This window comes from Streptopelia decaocto, assembly GCF_964273445.1.
Source record: "Streptopelia decaocto genome assembly, chromosome: 8".
Taxonomy (NCBI): domain Eukaryota; kingdom Metazoa; phylum Chordata; class Aves; order Columbiformes; family Columbidae; genus Streptopelia; species Streptopelia decaocto.
In genome coordinates this window covers 18,375,658-18,393,481 of record NC_138662.1, presented here as the reverse complement: position 1 = coordinate 18,393,481, position 17,824 = coordinate 18,375,658, and the positions used below count along the sequence as shown (strand labels likewise).

The 17,824-nt window shown below is 40.9% G+C and overlaps 1 protein-coding gene across 1 annotated transcript; it reads left to right on the top strand.

Annotated features, from left to right (window-relative positions):
- The first annotated feature begins 32 nt into the window (after window positions 1-32).
- Window positions 33-4,121, top strand: LSM3 (LSM3 homolog, U6 small nuclear RNA and mRNA degradation associated). Its single transcript, XM_082059940.1, has 4 exons — window positions 33-108; window positions 1,863-1,973; window positions 3,293-3,388; window positions 3,722-4,121. The coding sequence occupies exons 1-4, from the start codon at window positions 88-90 to the stop codon at window positions 3,800-3,802; spliced, it is 309 nt and encodes a 102-aa protein (XP_081916066.1). The 5' UTR covers window positions 33-87; the 3' UTR covers window positions 3,803-4,121.
- Window positions 4,122-17,824: the final 13,703 nt, after the last annotated feature.

Genomic DNA, 17,824 nt, shown 5'->3' with positions numbered 1-17,824 from the left:
CTTCTCCGCCCCCCGTCCCGCCCCCGGCGGAGGGGAAGGGGAAGGGCCATAAAGTCTCGCGGGAAAGCGCGGGAGGCGGTTTGAAAGATGGCGGATGAGGTGGACCAGGTGAGCGGCTCTCTGCTTCTCTCAGGGCGGGGGGCACCGGCGGGGCCCCTCCCGCCACGGCCGGGCCCGCCTTCCCTCCGCGGGGCCTGGGGGAACCTCCGCGGCTGGAGGCGGCGTTGGGCCGCCTGGCTGGGGCTGGGAACCCCCCAGCCCGGGCAGCCTTCCTGGGCCGCGCAGCCCCCGCCGGGAGCGCTTGGTGTGTGGAGTGAGGGGGCCACAGGGCGGCCCGGCGCTGGTGCTGCCGCCGGGCGGTGAGGAGCGCGGGCAGGGCCCGGGTCCCCAGGAACCGCCGGAGGAGCGAAACGGAGGAAAGCTGCTGAGGAAAATACCTTCGGCTTTGCCTCACTGCGTAGGAAATAAGTAGCATGCTGTGGGATATGCGGAAAAATGCTCACTTGTTTTGTTCAGCTTGGAGAAGAGGAGACTAAGAGACCTCATGGCGGCTCCAGCTTCTTCACCAGGGAAGGAGGAGGTGCAGGCGCCAAACTCTTCTCTTTAGTGACCGATGACAGAACCTGATGGAATGGCAAGAAGATGTGCCAGGGAAGGATCACCTAGAGATGAGGAAAAGGTTCTTCACCCAGAGGTGCTGGACACTGAACAGGCTCCCCAGGGAGGTGTCACGGCCCCAAGCCTGACAGTGTTCGAGAAGAGACTGGACAACGCCCTCAGACATGCGGTGTGAACTGTGGGGTTGTCCTGTGCAGGGACAGGAGCTGGACTCGATGATCCTTGTGGGTCCCTCCCAACTCAGGACATTCTATGATTCTATATTTTAGCTGTAATCCTGAAAGTAGATCTTTATCATAAAAAAGAGACCTCAGCCCGGTGTGTGTTCAGGTTTCTGACCTGCTCCAAGGCCTGGTGTGGCTGCTGTGTTGTCTCCCTCAAGGAGGAGTGTTGGGGGTGTTGATCGGTAGTGACTGAACATGAGCCAACTTGTGCCCAGGTGGCCAAAAACGTTACCAGCATCCTGGCTTGGATCAGGAACAGCGTGGCCAAGGTTGGAGCATGGAGGATGTTGGTCTCTTCTCCCAAGTAGCAAGTGGTAGAACAAGAGGAAATGGCCTCAGTTTGCTCCACAGAAGGTTCAATTGGATATTAGGAAGAAATTCTTCCCGGAAAAGGTTGTGAAGCAGTGGAACAGGCTGCCCAGGGCAGTGGTGAAGTCACCATCACTGGAAGGGTTTAAAAGGCATTTAGACAAGGTCCTTAGGGACATGGTTTAGCGCTAGAGTTAGGTTGTGGTTGGACCCCATGATCTCGAGGGTCTCTTCCAACCAAAATTATTTCTATGATAATCTGAGAAGGGTGTTTTTGGGGCAGGATGGGCAGTGTGTACCCAGGTGTGTTGGTGAAAATGGCAGCATGTGTTTGGTATTTCTAACCTGTGCCATGTGAGCACAGGTGGGGTGCTGGTCAATAAGCTGCCTGGTTCATGCACATCAGGCTGTCTACTGCAGCATGGACGCTGGTTGTTGACAAGGAATAAAGTTTATGCAACAGTATGCGTGAAGCATGATTTGCTGCAAACTAAACTGAAGTCTTTGAACTCATTTTGCTGCAGCTGGTGAATATCTGTGGAGCAGTAATATCAGCTGCACTCAGGTTCAACAGGAGGTGAAGGAATGATTTGTAATATTTGAATCTATGTTCTTAATGGTTTTGTTTTCCATGTCTTGCAAACACTGGGGAGTAGAAAAGTTCACCGTTTTCTTCTCTACTAATGAATTTTTTAATTTTATTTTTTTTAGCAACAAACCACCAATACTGTAGAGGAGCCACTTGATCTCATCAGACTCAGTCTAGATGAGCGAATCTATGTCAAAATGAGGAATGACAGAGAGCTTAGAGGCAGACTACATGTAAGTAAAACTTTCAGAACACTTATACATATTCAGCTAAGCGCTGGCCAGCCTTTTTATGTACAACAATCTACTACACAGATACTTCATCCCTGCAAACATTCAAGATCAGGTTGGGCAGGGCTCTGAGCAACCTAATGTAGTTGAAGATGTCCGTGCTCATTGCAGGGAGGCTGGACTAGATGATTTTGAAAAGTCCGTTCCAACCCAAATGATTCTATGGTTCTTCCATTGATTGTTTAAAAATATTAGTTTAAAAGTGCAAGTAATCGTATCTAATGGTTAAAAGTGCAGAAGTGGTTAGAGAAGGTAAGTTAAAGATCATCTTAACAAGAGCTGAACCCTTTCTATTATCAAAAGTGTGATGTGATTGGTGGCAAAATCTAATTTATTCAGTACTCAGTCTGCTATTAAATGTTTCTCTAGAGATTCAAGAGATGTATCTTGTTTTTCTTGTTTTTTGAAGGATACCAAGCAATGCATTCCACTGCTTTTGGCTTCTGTTTCTGTGAAATAAGCAATAACACTCCAGGTGTCTTCTTGTGATATACCATCATGTCTCTTTAAGACTAAAATGAGAATATAGTTATCAAACAAGTATCTTCTAAGGCACACCCTGTGAGGGTATTATGTCATATGTACTCAACTGGATCACATGTGAATCTTTTTTGTCTAAGTACTTTCTCCTGAAAGTGATCTGTCTCCTGATGAGACAGATTTTTTTGCTTTCTATTAAGTCACTCATCTTTCCTGAGTGTTGTACTGTGTTGGGGAAGGGATCCAGCTGCCCCATGTGTTAACTGCGCCTTAAATCCTTTGAGAACATGAACATGAGGAGAAATCTGCGAGGCACACGTAGTTTGCAACATGCTTTTTGTAAGGTGGTTGGAACACGTGCTTCTTTTCAGTTTTTGTAGCGTTGTATTAATTACAGCTTTCATATCACTTGGGTTGGCCCCAGGGGATTGATTCCAGGAGGCTGAGCTGGGAGCGGAGAATGTGTGGCTGGTTTAATGTTAAGGAATAGTGTCTGTCTCTGAGTTCTTGCATGTGTTCCTACTGGAAGCTTCAGAGCTATTTCCTGGAAGAATGTTTCAGTGAATATAAAGGTCTTTTTTTTTTTAATGCTGCAGAGTACTGATTTGTTGGCATTTGTGTTTGAAATCATAACGCATACTACTTTGTTTTGACATGGTGGCATGTTTTGGTTGAAATCAAGCTAAAATATAATTATGTCTGAAAGTCTTGATATAATTCTCATTTCAATGAGCTTGTGTTTGAATATTGGAAGAAATAATAAATGAACTTCATTCCTACAGGCTTATGATCAGCACTTAAATATGATTTTGGGTGATGTGGAAGAAACTGTAACTACAATAGAGATTGATGAAGAAACTTATGAAGAGATTTATAAAGTAAGGACTTGAGTGTATTTATCCCCATAGAAAGCTTTTTTTAAAACTAAATTATGTTGTATTGTTAAAGTAGTTTATTGCTGGCTACTTTTTGAACCAAGGTCTAAAAAATTGTGGGCAAACTGTTACGGAAGTACAAAAGATATTCAGAGCCGTGGTGTTAGTTGTATTGATCTCTTCAGCATGCTGGAATGTTGTATGTTTGAGCTTATTTTTATTGCAGTTGGTTCTGGTGGTTTTTTTTTGTGATTGAATTTGGTTATTTGCTTAGCAGCTTTTTTTTTTTGTAAACTACGCTTTTGTAAATGTAAACTTTTCTTTCCTTCTTCATAGTCTACCAAAAGGAATATTCCGATGCTCTTTGTCAGAGGTGACGGCGTTGTGCTTGTAGCTCCCCCATTGCGGGTTGGTTGAAGCCACAAAGTTGGGAAGTTTCAGACTTTTGGACAGTGGTTCGTGTTTCGATCATGTGTCTCAAAATTCTGTATGTGTTTTTTACAGGATGTTTTTGTCTGTTCTTTTGGAAAGGGGAGGGAAGGGGAACCGCTTTGTCTTTCAGAAAGTACATGTAGTCAATTGAAGCAGTGTAAATCCAACCTGATTTTCTCAGAATTAATGTAACTGCTGTAAATTAGCTGTCTTGTCACATCAGTAAAAGAATCTATAAGTTTTTCAATCTTGGCAATAGCGCTGTTATAATTTTTTGTTTTAAATAAATTGGGTTTATCTTTCAGATTTGACTCGTCATGTTTTTATGTTGAAGACATGATTCTTACGGTCTTCTATAAAGCTAGTGCTATATTAGGTTGTAGTATGTAGCCTCTCTGAGGAAATAGTAACTTTTGTGTGTCGTATGTTAATTTCTGTCCTTACTAATGCCTGAGTCTTGCACATTGAAGTTCAGTGGGGGGCAATACTACATGAATCTACTGTGTTATAATTTATGGCTTTTCTGTGTTCAAATTTTTGATGCGCATCCTTGTAGCAGGGAAATAGTATATCTATGCATCTTCCACAATGCTTTCAGTTGTTTTTGTTGTGGCTTTGTTAACAGAGCTATGGTTTACAAGGCCATAAGCAGAGACTGAGGTTGTTACCTCCTGTACTGTTGAGTTGCCTGCTGCGTGTGTTTATTTCTCACTGTCTGGAGCCTGTTTCAATTCTTGGGTACATTAAATTCTGCTGAATGCTTAAGATACTCATTAGTTTTCTGCAGTGAAGGTGCACTAGAACTCCAAACAAAGCTCCTCACTTTCTCAGGCCCATACTGTTTGTAATTTATTCACATTGTATTAAAAAAAAGGCACTTATGAAATGTTTTAATAAGTATGCTTGAAAGGCATATGAGAGATATAGGTCTACACTGGGACACTTCCTAAAGAGCTTGACTTGTGGCTTAATAAACTTTATCTAGATTTTTAGGCATGTTCTGTGAGGCTGGAGGAAGCAGCTTGTTCTGGCACTTTCTCCTACAGTTAAAATCTTCATAACTTATGTCCATAGCTTGTGACAGTGGTGAGGAATGCAAGATCTGCCTTGGTAAACCAGATTCTCCTTAAAGAAAGAATAACTCTCTTGGCAGTAAAATGTATACACTCCGAAGATGAATGTATACTTCAGGCTGAGTGTGAGTTCTCTGAAGAAATAGTGGTTTTGACATTGTCTGGTTTGGGCTTGGGTTTGAACTTGCTGCCTGTCACTTCTGTGTGTGTGTGACAATGTTGGCTTGGTGGTATTCAGAGATAGCAGAGTATACATTTATCTTTCCATCATCTTTGCTCCTAATTGTCCTTCAGTTTTCTCTTTTCCAGGTTGCAAACAGATTTCCTGTTCAATCATTTTTGATGAAAGCTCCTCCATTCCTTTTTGTACGGTGTTTTTTGTAATGAAGGACTGACCTTGATACACAAGGTGTTGGTACATCAGGATCTTATGACTTGGTAACTTTTAGCATGAACACCTGCTCTCCAAGAATGATAATAGAGATGTGAGGTCTGTATTTCCTTTACTTGAGCCATATTTGCCAGCATAACACATATATCTAGTAATTCTGTATTACAGAGTATTAGCATGGTTGGTAGAGCTCAGCTCACCTCCGTAGCTCACCTGAATCCCTGTAGAACTCTTTTAAAAATGGTCTCATTTGTCACTATCTGCTTCTTTTGAAGTTTTAAGTGAGAGATTATGCATGGGTTTTGCTAGCTCAATTATTTTCTAATTGATTTATTGGGTATTTACCATCTGATTATAAAGATCTATTGTTTTTTATATCCCTGAAATGTCCAGTAGCATGTTTTACTGACCCTCCAACTTGAAATGAGCTCTCCAGAGTGGGAGCCAGTCTGAGCTCGTCTGTGATAAATATGGATTAAAAAAACCCATTTAAATAGCTTTTCTGTAGTCTTGTCTCTTTCTTACTGTTCTTTATCTTTGATCTGTTGGCTGTGCTAACTGTCAAGATTCCCACTCCTGATGTGTTTGAAAAAGAATTTATCGTTAATTTTCCTCAAATAATTTCTCAAGATTTCTCAAATGCCTTTTCATATTGAGTTGTGGTTTCTGGCCTGCCAGAATTTTTAATATTACTCTGCTTCTTGAAGGTTCCCTTTTTATTTCTAGTAGTTTTTTTATACCTAGTGGTAGCCTTTCATGTAGTTTTTAGCCTTTGGACTGCATCTTTTCAGTAGGTGGCAGAGTAATATCTCCATTCGTTTTCAAAGAATTTCTGGTCTGCCTGCAAACATTTGACTCTCAGCGGCTCTTTAACAAGATTTTTATTATGTAATTCCCTTTTCCAGAATGCTGATACAGTTGGAATTCCGGTGTCTTACTACTCGTGAGTGTCGGCTACCTGGGCAATTTCTGTGTGGACTCATTCCAAAATGGATTTTTGAATCTCTAACTGATACAGGACACTAGATGGTGCTGCATTGCCTCAAATCCAGGCTGGGTTGGCTTTGCCTGCCTGATGTATGCAGCCTGTGTCAACAGGCCCTGCAGTTGTGCATTTAGTCATTTGTTTTTAATTAGGATGGCACTTGCTGACAGTTTTAAATTAACTCTGCTGCTCACCCATAAGTAGAGATCAAAATAGGTTTTGAGGTTTATGTAGGCACAGACCGAGCCCCCAAAAGAGTTAAAGTAAAACAGTATGTGTGCCTTCATTGTCAGATTTTAACCTGTGTGAACTCCCGACTCACAGCTCTGCTAGTAGCGCTAGCTGGAGAATGATGCCATATAGAATAAATTGGGGTTAACCGCTTTGCTGTGAAGCACTGCGTGGAGGAGAACAGCACCTTGCTGTGTGTGGTATTTAAAGCTGCTTCTGCACCCAGCAATTCCCGTGCTACTTGCATGGCTGTCCAATAACTTCACTGGAGAATTGCCTTGCAGTTAAGATTCAGCAGGAGGAACAGCCGGCACTTATGAATGCACGTCCATTGAGCTGAAGTAACAAATATTTCAATTAATTTCAAGTTGCCAACGCCGCTGCCTTTTTGAATCTACAGAAATAGATTTTGATCCAGTCTATGTATTTGAACAAGATGGAATTTTGTTCTAGGTCATGTTGAGTCTGGGGGGATGGTTTTTTTAAAGTTGAACAACGATTCCATTATGTCTTTCACTCCTATTCCTCAGCACAGGACAAGACCAGGATAATATGTTACAGTAAGACTTGAGCAGTGTGAGTAATGGCAGCTGCTGCAGGGACTTGGGGCTGGAAAAGCAGAACAATATTGATTACATTGGGACTTCTGCAGCAAAACTGTCTCCTCTTGATGCTTCTGTTCTTGTTCCATATGCACTGGAAACCTATAGTTTGAAATATTTAAGAGAAGGAAGCTTGTAAGCCCCTAGAATTCTTATTAGAACTGTAGCTCTGGCAAGGGAGCTGATTCAGTGCAAGATGACAAATGTTGTGCATTGTTTTCTGGACGGATGATGACATGTCCAGAAAATCCCATCAGGCTTATTAAGGTTTAAGGCATTCATGCCAAGATCATTGATGGGCTGAATACATCATTACTGAGGGTGTAGGACTGTTTCTAAACAGGAAGCCGCTTTCATGTGCTAAACAAAAAGAATGGAAAAGAAAAATAGAAAGTTCTACAGAAAATTGAAGCACTGTGTCCAAACCCGCCTTTTTGGGGGGGGAATAATGGGTGGAAGGAAGAGAATAGATGATGTGGGTTGGAGCGGAAAACAAGAACCACTGACGGAAAAAGATGTAGTCAGAAACCTTGTTTATGAGTGAGCTTTTTCATTGTTACCCAAATTAGTTTGAATGGAAGAAAGGCCCACTCCCAAATGATGGAAACTTAGGCCAAAAGGCCTATTTAGTTTTACAATGGCATTTGATCAATTTATGATGTGATTGCTTGCAGCAGCAAGGGACTAGAGGTGCTGACTGTCTGCGTGGGTGACAAACAATTGCAGAAAACACTGTGTATACCTTTGGAAGAGTTGGGTAATAACTGATCATGAAGGGGGAGTTTAGCAATGTTTTCCTCTGTATGGTATATGGTAAAAATAGGGATTTACTTACTGAATGTGCATACAGAAATCTTCAGAAGAGATCAGAATATTCCAATGTAAGCACTTTTTGTGAATTAGAAAGGTGTTCTTTGACCCACAGTATGTGTATCCTAGTCTTATTCAGTTTCATATTCTGAAAGTAAGGGATAGCATAAACCTTAAATGGAAAAGATAAGTTTTCTTATTTGTGAAGATCATGAAGTATTCATATGGCTACCTAAAATAGTTATTGAAAACTGGTAGAGTTGCAGAAATTTCAGTAAGGGTAATCTGTGTTATATACTTCAAGCATTAAAAAAACAATATCTTTAACACCTCAGATATTTGATGTATTTCCATTTTTTCTTTGGTTTTAATGCTAAAATTTCTCTAGGTTTTTAGAACCACTTTTTAAAATTGTCTGTTGAAGACCTCTGCTTTATGCATCTGTGCTGGCTGAACATGACCCTCTTTGATCACAGTCTGTTGGTTCAGGGCACCTGAAGCCCATGTTGGTACAGAGTTGCACTCTGCAGTCAATGATCCCGTGTTTTCCCCAGCCTGTTTCAGGATGATTTGAGCAAGGAACCTGGACCAGTGTCTTTAAACTGTTTGACAAGTGGAAGCCTCAATTCCATAAACTGTTGAGATAGTGGATCAATTTTAGCCTCTGAAGGAGACCTTAGTGCTGCAGCCGCCTCAGTCCTGTTCCTTTCTCACAGTGCTCAGCTGTAGCACAGCAAAGTTTCTGTCCTTGTTGGTAAGGAGGCTGTAAAACCTTTGCTAGCAACAGCACAGTTTATTAAATGATTCATAGCCAGATCACTACCTAATAGAACTCACACTTGTGGCACTTTTGCTGCAGTAAATTTTCATTTGCTCTTCTTGAATCTGCTAAACTGTTGGGCAGTAAAACCTCTAGTTTTATCTAAATTATTTCGTCAAATGTGTGTGTCACTGGAGTGTGTCACTTAACACTAAGTGGTGTGAAATGCTGTGTAAAACTTTGACCAAGGAAGGCACACAATCCCTTCCCCAATCTGTTCTGTGGAAATCACAAAGAACTTCCAAGAAAGCAAATTTTTTCCCTTAAAAAAGAAAAATGCTACTTTACATTTAAAGTTAAAGTATGTTTAATATTAAGTGTAAAGCCTATTGTTGTCATAACTGGATACATTACTGAATTCTTCCAGGGCCTTCAAATTTCAATGGCAGGGAAAAAATCTGAAACAAGTAAATGGTGCTCCAAATCTTGATTTCTTTAAATAACCTCTGCAACACATGTCTGTAACTTTGTCACTCAACCTTAGCATATAATTGCTCTGATTAAGTTGGCTTTTTATGCTGTAAAGGGTGACACAGGCCAGGGAGACCTAATTGCCTTTTTAGCAGCAGGTGTCTGTTCCTGGTGCTTCCTGTGCTGCAGGTGATGTGTGTGGTAAAGCAGCATGTTGTAATTTGTTCCGTAGCACCTATATTTAGTACTTTTTTAGTAAAACAGTTGCCTCTCCCAGCTGCCCAGATGTTGCATTCCAGTGGTTAGCAAATTCTGAGGAAGAAATGAGATATCAGCAGATAATGTCTGAGAGCTAATTTGATTTGTTCTACATTTGTAATGCATTCCTCCAAGTTAAATTCTTGTTGACTGAGGTGCTCCTTATAAAAGGTAAGACATCTAAAGCTCTGCTGCAGCCTGGGAGAATATGCTATAAATTGAACATAACTATTTTTTTTATACCAAATGTTCTCATCATTATTGCTGCCTGTTGGTGTAATTCAAATATTGAGTGGTTTCTATATTAATGCTGTCCTATCCATAAAGCCCAGACTCTTATCTCAGTACCAGCTAATGGAGATTTTCCTCATCATTAAATGTTAAACCTTTAGAACTTAGCTGTCCTGCACTCAGTCCCTGAAAACCAACTTCAAACCAGCATCTCTTCTACTCTGTATTTTTTCAGTACAGTTGTGTCTCTTATAATCTTGAATTCCCAGGGGTTATATGGAAGGTGTCCCCACTCATCATACATTGCCTCAAAGTTTTAGACATTTAAAAAAAAACCAAAAAGCCCCTCAGCTAAACATGTGACATTTAAAAGGCTGTTCAATTTAGCTTTGAGATGAGTGTTCAATAACTTGTTAGGATGTTGTGTGTGGTTTTTGTTTTGTTTCATGTTTCATCAGATGATGTTCACCCACATCTTATACAGCAGAACTGAGAGATTCCTATACAGAGAGGCTGTAAACAGAGCATGAAAATATATGATGCAAGCAGCCAATTTGCCTTGAGCTTTTTTCTCTTCCACAGTGTCCTGTTGCATAACTGTTCCCTTCAGTCTTGGCTCTGGCATTTATGGGCTGGATGGTTACGTGAGATACTAATCAGAACATTTTTCACTTGTGAGAACTAGGAATTTCTGGAGAAATCTGGAAGTTGTACATGTAATAATAGCATCCAGAGAAGCAAGGGTTAGTTTACATAAGATTCCTTCCCAGTGTTTTCTCCAAATAAATAATCTTTATGTTAGGAATGAACTTAGTATTTTGTGTCCTTTGAGCAGTAAGTTTGGGACAAGAGGCTTTGTCTTTTTTTTTTGCTGTTCTAGAGAGTTGTGTGTGGTGGCTGCTAATCCTTGGTGTGTGTCTAAGAGCAGCAGAAGCAATTACTGCAGGTCGTGCTGACCTCAGGCGAGGTGCCTTTTGTTTTTAGGTTGCTTATTAGTTACCCTTCTAACCCACCATCCTTTGTGTGAGACAGAAAGTCTTTGCAGGAATGCAATAGCAAGGGAAGGAGGAATGCTTCATTCATAAATCTGAGAGCATGTACAAAGGAGGCTATAAATTATTATCTAATTTCTTTCATCTGAAGAAAAGAAAGCAGACGATTGCAATTAAACATTTGTTCAAGATTGCATGCCGAGACTGTGGCGGAGCTGCAAACAGGGTACATTGCTCTTCTTTGTAAAGGATCTCTTAAATCCTGGAGTCCAGTAACATAGGCTGCACCATGAATACACAGACCATTGTTTCCACTATTATACTGGTAATGTGGAGGAAGGAGGAATTAAACTGAACCTACGGGGTAAAATTTAGTTTCCTTCAATAGATAATGTGAATAGAAGTCAGTAATGGTAGTAGAAAATAAGTTTTAGTTTTAATATTTCTATGTGGGTTTAATATTGTAAAGATAAAAATATATTTTTAAGTGTCAGTCTTGAAAAACAAGTATATCCTGAATAATTTAATCTGTTTCTCTACAGAGAGCTGATAGTGGTTGACCATACTGCTGTAAAGTTCAAGTCAACAAAATGTAGCTGAAAACACAGAATGGAATGCTATGCTAAGAACCAAGAGGTGATCCTCAGCTTTGGTCCAAGATTTGGCAAAGAGAAATTACAAATTTAGCCTAATCCTTTCTTATTCTGTTGCCACAGCTAAATAACTTGGGTGTCATTAGCACAGTTGATACTTTTGTACTGATAGCTTTGGATCTACACTGAGCAGTGAACTGACTTGATGGAAACTCCTGGTGTGCAAACTGTGTCTCTGCATTTCAGTCTATTATTAGCTATTTCACAGGTGTATTGAACTTGTAATATGTCACGATTACAACTATTACAGACATCTGTATTAATTATAATAACTTTCCACTGGCAATCTTGGAAGGTAGATGATGCTAGCAGGCCTCTTCATCAGGATTATACTGTGAAGCCCTGTTAACGTATTACAGAGATACAGCTGCAACTACAATTTATTCAAACTTTACTTTTCTAACATTGCTTGTTATTTAACATTGGGTCCTATGGTATAAATTATCTATTGTGAAAATTCCTTTGTTTATATGAAACTTTGCATGACCTTCTTCCTTGCTGTCTTTTCAGACATCTTTACAACCAAGCATATACTCAATTTCTGTATGGTTTTGATTGTCTATCCTTGGATTTTGGTGAGATAGGAGAGAAACACACTTGGTTTGTAGTTTTTTTAGTGACTTGTAAATATAGGTGTGGGACATCAAGAATCAGCAAACTGATGGGTATGTACGCTGTCAATGACTTCTGAGCAAGTAACAGCCTTGTAGGAACCTTGCTGGTTGTGAAAGCTACACCTAGGTCTCACCTCAAAATCCAGACTAAGCCTCCCATGCTTTGAGTACTTGAAGATACAGTGAGCTGGGAGCCTCCTCAGTTGTGGTGTGACGGTACAGCTTGTGGAACACACAGGCCCTAGCATGTGATATGCATTAGGTTGGAGCGCAATGGAGCTCTGCGTGTTGAGATCGTATAGTCTCTGTGGGCCGTACCCCAGGGGGCTGAAGATGAAAGCTGCAACAGTGTGAAGCTCTGCGTGGGCTGTGTTTGGCCCACAGGCTATGTTCACCATCCCTCATGTTCACTGGAATGTAGAACTTCCCAGCCTAATACAGATTGTGTTTGTCTTTTTTTTTTTTTTAACTGTTTAACAAAATAGAACTTGTAATTTTTTGTCCCGAAGTGGGAGTCACTTAAAATGCATTAGTTGAGGCCAAAGGAATTTCCATTTCACCCATGGCTCACACTAGCCTGCATTCTAAGCTCTTCTATGTTGAGAAACCGCCAACTCATCTGCGAATGAACCGTCTTTACTGGCGTGATGTTGCTCAGATTTGATGCCAGGCATTCTCACTTTAAACTTCTACACAGTAACCCCGTGTATCCCTCGGGTCCACTTGTATACAACCTGTGAACCTGCTTTGCTCTGTGTCTGCTTTGAATCTTGAGGCTGAATCGATAAACCATCACAGAACTGATAAACCACAGCAGTGATAAACCCAGCTTATCCTCTGTCCAATTTAAGGCCAAGGGGACTTAAATTCTGAGTGAGTTTTACTTTTTAGAGAAATGAGGCAAGCAGTTGAGAAGAACCTTGCAGCTGGACAAGATAACCCCTCTAAATTAAACTGGAATGCACTGGATATATGGATTACAGAGTGCAATGTCAAATAATTTTCAACAAGGGTTCAGACCATGAAGTTTGTCTCTGGTAGATTTCAGTTTCTTCAGCATACTGACAGTGGCTTCATCCTTAACTCCTGTTATCTTTAAAGGGTCTCTCTCCATATTTGTTAAAAAGTCCCTTTGAAGGTGGATGGGAATTCACTTTTAAAAGTCAGTGTTTGATACTCAAAATTTCTACTGTTTCTGGCAAAATATCTTGTCTCAGATGGAATATTCCATTCAAATCTGTAGGTGACAATGTACAGCTTGGGTTTAGCTGAATGTAAGCATCTGCCTGTCTCCTTATCTTCCAGACCAAAGAAAATGAGACTTTCTTTTCCTTGCCCTTACAGAAAGCATCTACGAAGGTGATGAGGCATGAAGAGCAATTGTAATACAAAACTGACTTAATGTGGGGTTATGAGAATGACCCAGATGCCATGGAGGAAGGAAAACTGGATGTGTGCAGCAGCTCTGCCTGGCTGGCCTTGTGGCCTTAATGACTTGGTGATCTAGGGGGTGGAGGGAGGATTTTTCCTGTGCTTTTTCTCCTGGAACTTTGCTGATCAATAGACTTTCCAATAGTTACGCGATGGAATGGCAAAAATGGTCCTGTTGCCTAAGAAATGTCTCTGGTGGCAAAGTTTTTAAAGGTCTGGGAGTTTCCCTATTGTATTTAATGGGGCCTTTGGCTCATAAACACATTAAACAAAGAAACAATAGATCCCTAGGGGAGTTTTAAAAGCTGAAGTGCAGGAACTTTAATAATATTATGAGGACCTAATATGTCTTATGTGGGAACTTAATTCTGAGGCAAGAATTATGAAAAGAATGTTCGAAGTGAAGATTTAATTACATGATTTATTGTTAATCATTCATTATTATATATACAGTGCCAGGGGCACTCCTGGTGCTTTATAGATGATTACAGAATAGCAATTCCCAGATCAAAGATCTTGATCATGCAATCTTTATTCATGTAAATATTCCCCATGGTGCCTGATCTTGTTCCATGTTAAAACTCAATAATCCCCCCCCAACACAGCCCATCACAGACAATTAAAAGAACTTCAGCAAGAGAATGCTGATTAATTATCCTCCCCAGAACACTGACTATTTTGGTCCCGTATATTGTATGGATAAAAGATATCTATTGTGTTTTAGCAAACCTCACATTTTTCTGCAGCTTTAATTCTTAATTACAGTGTCAGCAAGCATTAAGATTATTGCCATGATAGAAGCGGCTTATTTCTGGAAGAAAAAAGTCCACTGGCTTGCCCCCATATGTTTCAGACCCTGTTGAGTTAATGGAACCAATTTACTTGCATGTAATTGTTCCCTCAGTGACCAGTATAGAAAGTTTCACCTTCAAAGACAGATGCTGGATGTGAAGTACTCCTGTGAGCTACGCAGATGCTGAAATCTCCATTTGCAAAAGGTTCCGCTTTTCTTTGTTTCGTCCTGTGATGCTTTGCACTCCACTGGAAATGCCACCGATGAGCAATGCACTTAAATGGTTTTCTTCTTCCTCAGCTGCAATGGCTGTTGTTTAGCAGGGGTTGCTGGAGGCAGCCACAGAAGCGAACGCAGCTTGTGCAGCCGTCTTTTGGCTTCTGTCTTTGGGACACAACGGCTCTGGTGGAGAGAAATGGAGGCGATTGTGCGCAGAAGGCAAAGGAGGCTTTTTTTCCCTCCATCTGTTACAGGATTTTAATGGAGCTTTTTGCAGCATGCTGTCCCATTGCTTGAAAAGCAGTGCCACGTAGCACAGAGAAAGGTATTCTGGCCAGCGATGTGTGATGATCCACATTCTGAAGATTCCAGTGTAGTGATCAGGATTCAGATTCCTATCTGAATATCGTCTGTCTAGACAGTGGGTAGGGAGTATTGCTAGAGGAGGTGGTTTGGATGATAACCGGTGTTGCCTGCTCTTGAAAACACTTTTTCTTTCAAGGTTGTGTTTAATCATTAAGATTAAAACAGCCCAAGGTGTTATGTAATTAACTAGGATGTTAATGAAGTCTGATACTTGGTGCAGGAATGAGCATTGCTGGATGGCACTGACCAATTTTGTGTTTACCGCTAATGATAGTGAAGGGCTTTTTCATATTGACTCCATTTAGAAACTTAGTGCCACAAGATGGTGTGGACGTTGGAAGTTGATGTAGGTTGAAAATGGGGGTAGTATAATTTATGGAAGGTTTGTATACCAGTCAGTTAGTGACTGGTATACACACCAGTTCTGATGGGATCTCTCAGTTCTAAACTGTTGATTGCTGGAGAGTAAGGATGTCCCTGGGGAAGAATTGCTCTACATACACACCCTGTTTCTTATATTCCTTACCTTACTGTTGAGAACAATGCACTGGGCTATAGGGAGCTGTCAGCTGCCTTGGCGTGATTGTTCTTACATTCTCATGTGTTCCACGCTCTTGGAAACTTGTCATTTCTGACCCTAATTGTGTGGCTCACAGTATTATTAATTCTCCTTGTATTGTCCTCATAGCCACACAACCCCTTCTGAACTGCCTTAGTGTGCCCAGGGTTGAATTCTCAAAAAGGGGCAGGTCTGTAGTTGCTACCAATTCTACAGGTAAAATTCTGACTCTCCTTCAGAGGGACTGGAGATTGACTGCAGTCATGGATCCCTTGGACATTGCTCAGATCCAGCAGCAAACAAATGCTGAGTGACTGACCTTCCCAGTTCCCCTTCAGCTCTCTCCTAAATGCTTTGGCAACAGCAGTTTTGATGTGCAACCCTGAAGTATGGCCATGATATAATTTACTCAAGGTACAAGTGAAGGAGTTGTGAACCAGATTTAGGATTATTTAGACACAGAAGGTCAAGTTCCTGGCTAAATAATACCATAGCACTTTTGAAGGGTTTCTAAACCACGTAATATTATATTAAGGATCAGCTTTACAGTCACAGGCAGGTTTGGCTGTCAGCAGCAGACATCCCCTCTGTCTTCCCCCTTTTCTTTCCTGGAGCGATCGCATTTCCCAGACTAACACATTAGCGAAGACTGCAGCTAATTTTAGTTTACGTGAATAAAACAAGCTATATTACATGGTAACTGAATAGGGCTACGTATACCATTCAATCCTCCTTGGGAGACCAGTGAACTCTGGCATAAAAATGGTGTAAACGGATGGGAATGATAACTGCTTCAGCTCCTGCAGCGACGTCCACCTCTGGTCATAAACCAGAGGCCTTATGGTGTAAAATCATTTGGGAGTGGGACAGACTCACCCCGTAGGTCAGATACAGTCTGTAGGCTGCTGCTTTCTCCCATCTGAACAGCTGTGGTATTCATGTCTAGTTGGAAGGTCCCTGAATGTGCTAATTTTTGTTAATTATTCTAGTGCGTTTTCTGGTAGTGTTTGGAAGCACAGAGGGAGACGGGGTTCTGTTGTGTTAGGTGCTGTGCTGTCGTAGAATCACAGACATCATGTTTCATCATGTTTCTGTTTTTAGTCTGTCTTTTGTTCAGCGAGGAGCATCAAAACAAAAATGGAAATTAAAGGTAAGATACTACTGATCTGAATTGTCGTAGCTCCGCTGAAAACAGTGGACATTCTCAGGTTCAGGTTTTTCCCAAAGATACATTTTCCCAGAGACTGAAAACATTCTCTTCACTTTTAAAAATAACTTTAGACATGTTTTTTATCTGTAATGTCTTATGTCGATGTAAAGCTTCACAATAGAGCCTGAAACTAGACAAGTGATCCTGATATGATTGCAATGAATCTTCAGCACTAAGTAGAATTGAGATTCACTTCATCCAGAGCTATAAGTTTTCTAGCTTTACTCTAAATGGATGCTTAAGAAACAAGTGACCTCCTGAAGACCTCAGGATTCAAAGAATAACTCAGAAGTGTCCATACAGGTTAATGTGACCCACAAAATATCCATTACTCATTCCGCTTCAGCTCTGAAACAGCAATGCCTTTGTTTCTCTCTCTCTTTTTCTCTAACTTGAAGGCAATTACAGGACCTGTGGCTTTGCTCAGTACATGTCACTGCTTGCCAAGAACAGCAGGCAAATGAGTAATGCTATTCCTCCCTTGGAATTCTTTCCTTGAAGTAAAATTAATGAAAATCTTTACCATGAAAGAGAAGAATCCAATTTTGTGGAGAGTCAAAGGAAGGATTTAGACTTAGATTTGCTTTATCCCATTTTCAGTTGTTTTACAATAGTGGTGGTGGAAATAGCCAGAAAAACAATGTGAAGAGGAAAAAAAATGATTAAAGTATGTGTGTGTGTGTATATATATATATATATATATATATATATGTATATGTATAAAATCCTTATCTTCTGGTAACTGGCCAGTTAAAAGCTAGTAAAGCAAACTTAGGACAGCATTGTGATCAAAATGGGAAATACACCCAGCCTCTGGTGCTGGAAGAGTCATTGTTAACCTGTTTTTGCACCAAGAACCAGGAGCTTCAGGACAGGGCTTTGTAAAGGCCATCAGCTGTAAGAACAAAAATTGGTTCGCCACCGAGTAAACTACTGTGCTCATCTTCAGGGCCAGGAGGTAAATGTATAAACAGTCTCAGAGTAGCAGAGGAGATGAGCAGTAAAAGGATTTGCCTTTTCTTTCTTGTCCTTAAACAGCGTTCACCAGATTTTGGTGGTGTTATCATCAGACAAGTATTCTCTTGTAAAATTGATACCTCCCGGCCTACTTTTTATTAGTAATGTAATAGCTGTGTTGAAGTCATGGTGGTCTAAGGATAGAATGGAAGCGCGGCATTCAGAGAGAGATGATCTCTTTTCTTAGATATTTCTATGTACATTCTGCCTTCCCTGAGAGACCTTAAAGGGATTTAGTGGGCAATTTTATAACGTAAGCTGATGAATAGAAGAGATGCTTTCTCACCCTTAAACTTGTTCTCTCTGGGCATGGTGCAGGGTCATGTAAAGAAGCAGCTCCC

What these genes read in the sequence shown, in the direction of transcription:
- LSM3 (XM_082059940.1), top strand. Translation starts at nt 88, where the DNA reads ATGGCGGATGAGGTGGACCAG. An exon ending in TGGCGGATGAGGTGGACCAG is followed by an intron (nt 109 to 1,862) that starts GTGAGCGGCTCT and finishes TATTTTTTTTAG; the next exon opens with CAACAAACCACCAATACTGT. An exon ending in CTTATGAAGAGATTTATAAA is followed by an intron (nt 3,389 to 3,721) that starts GTAAGGACTTGA and finishes CCTTCTTCATAG; the next exon opens with TCTACCAAAAGGAATATTCC.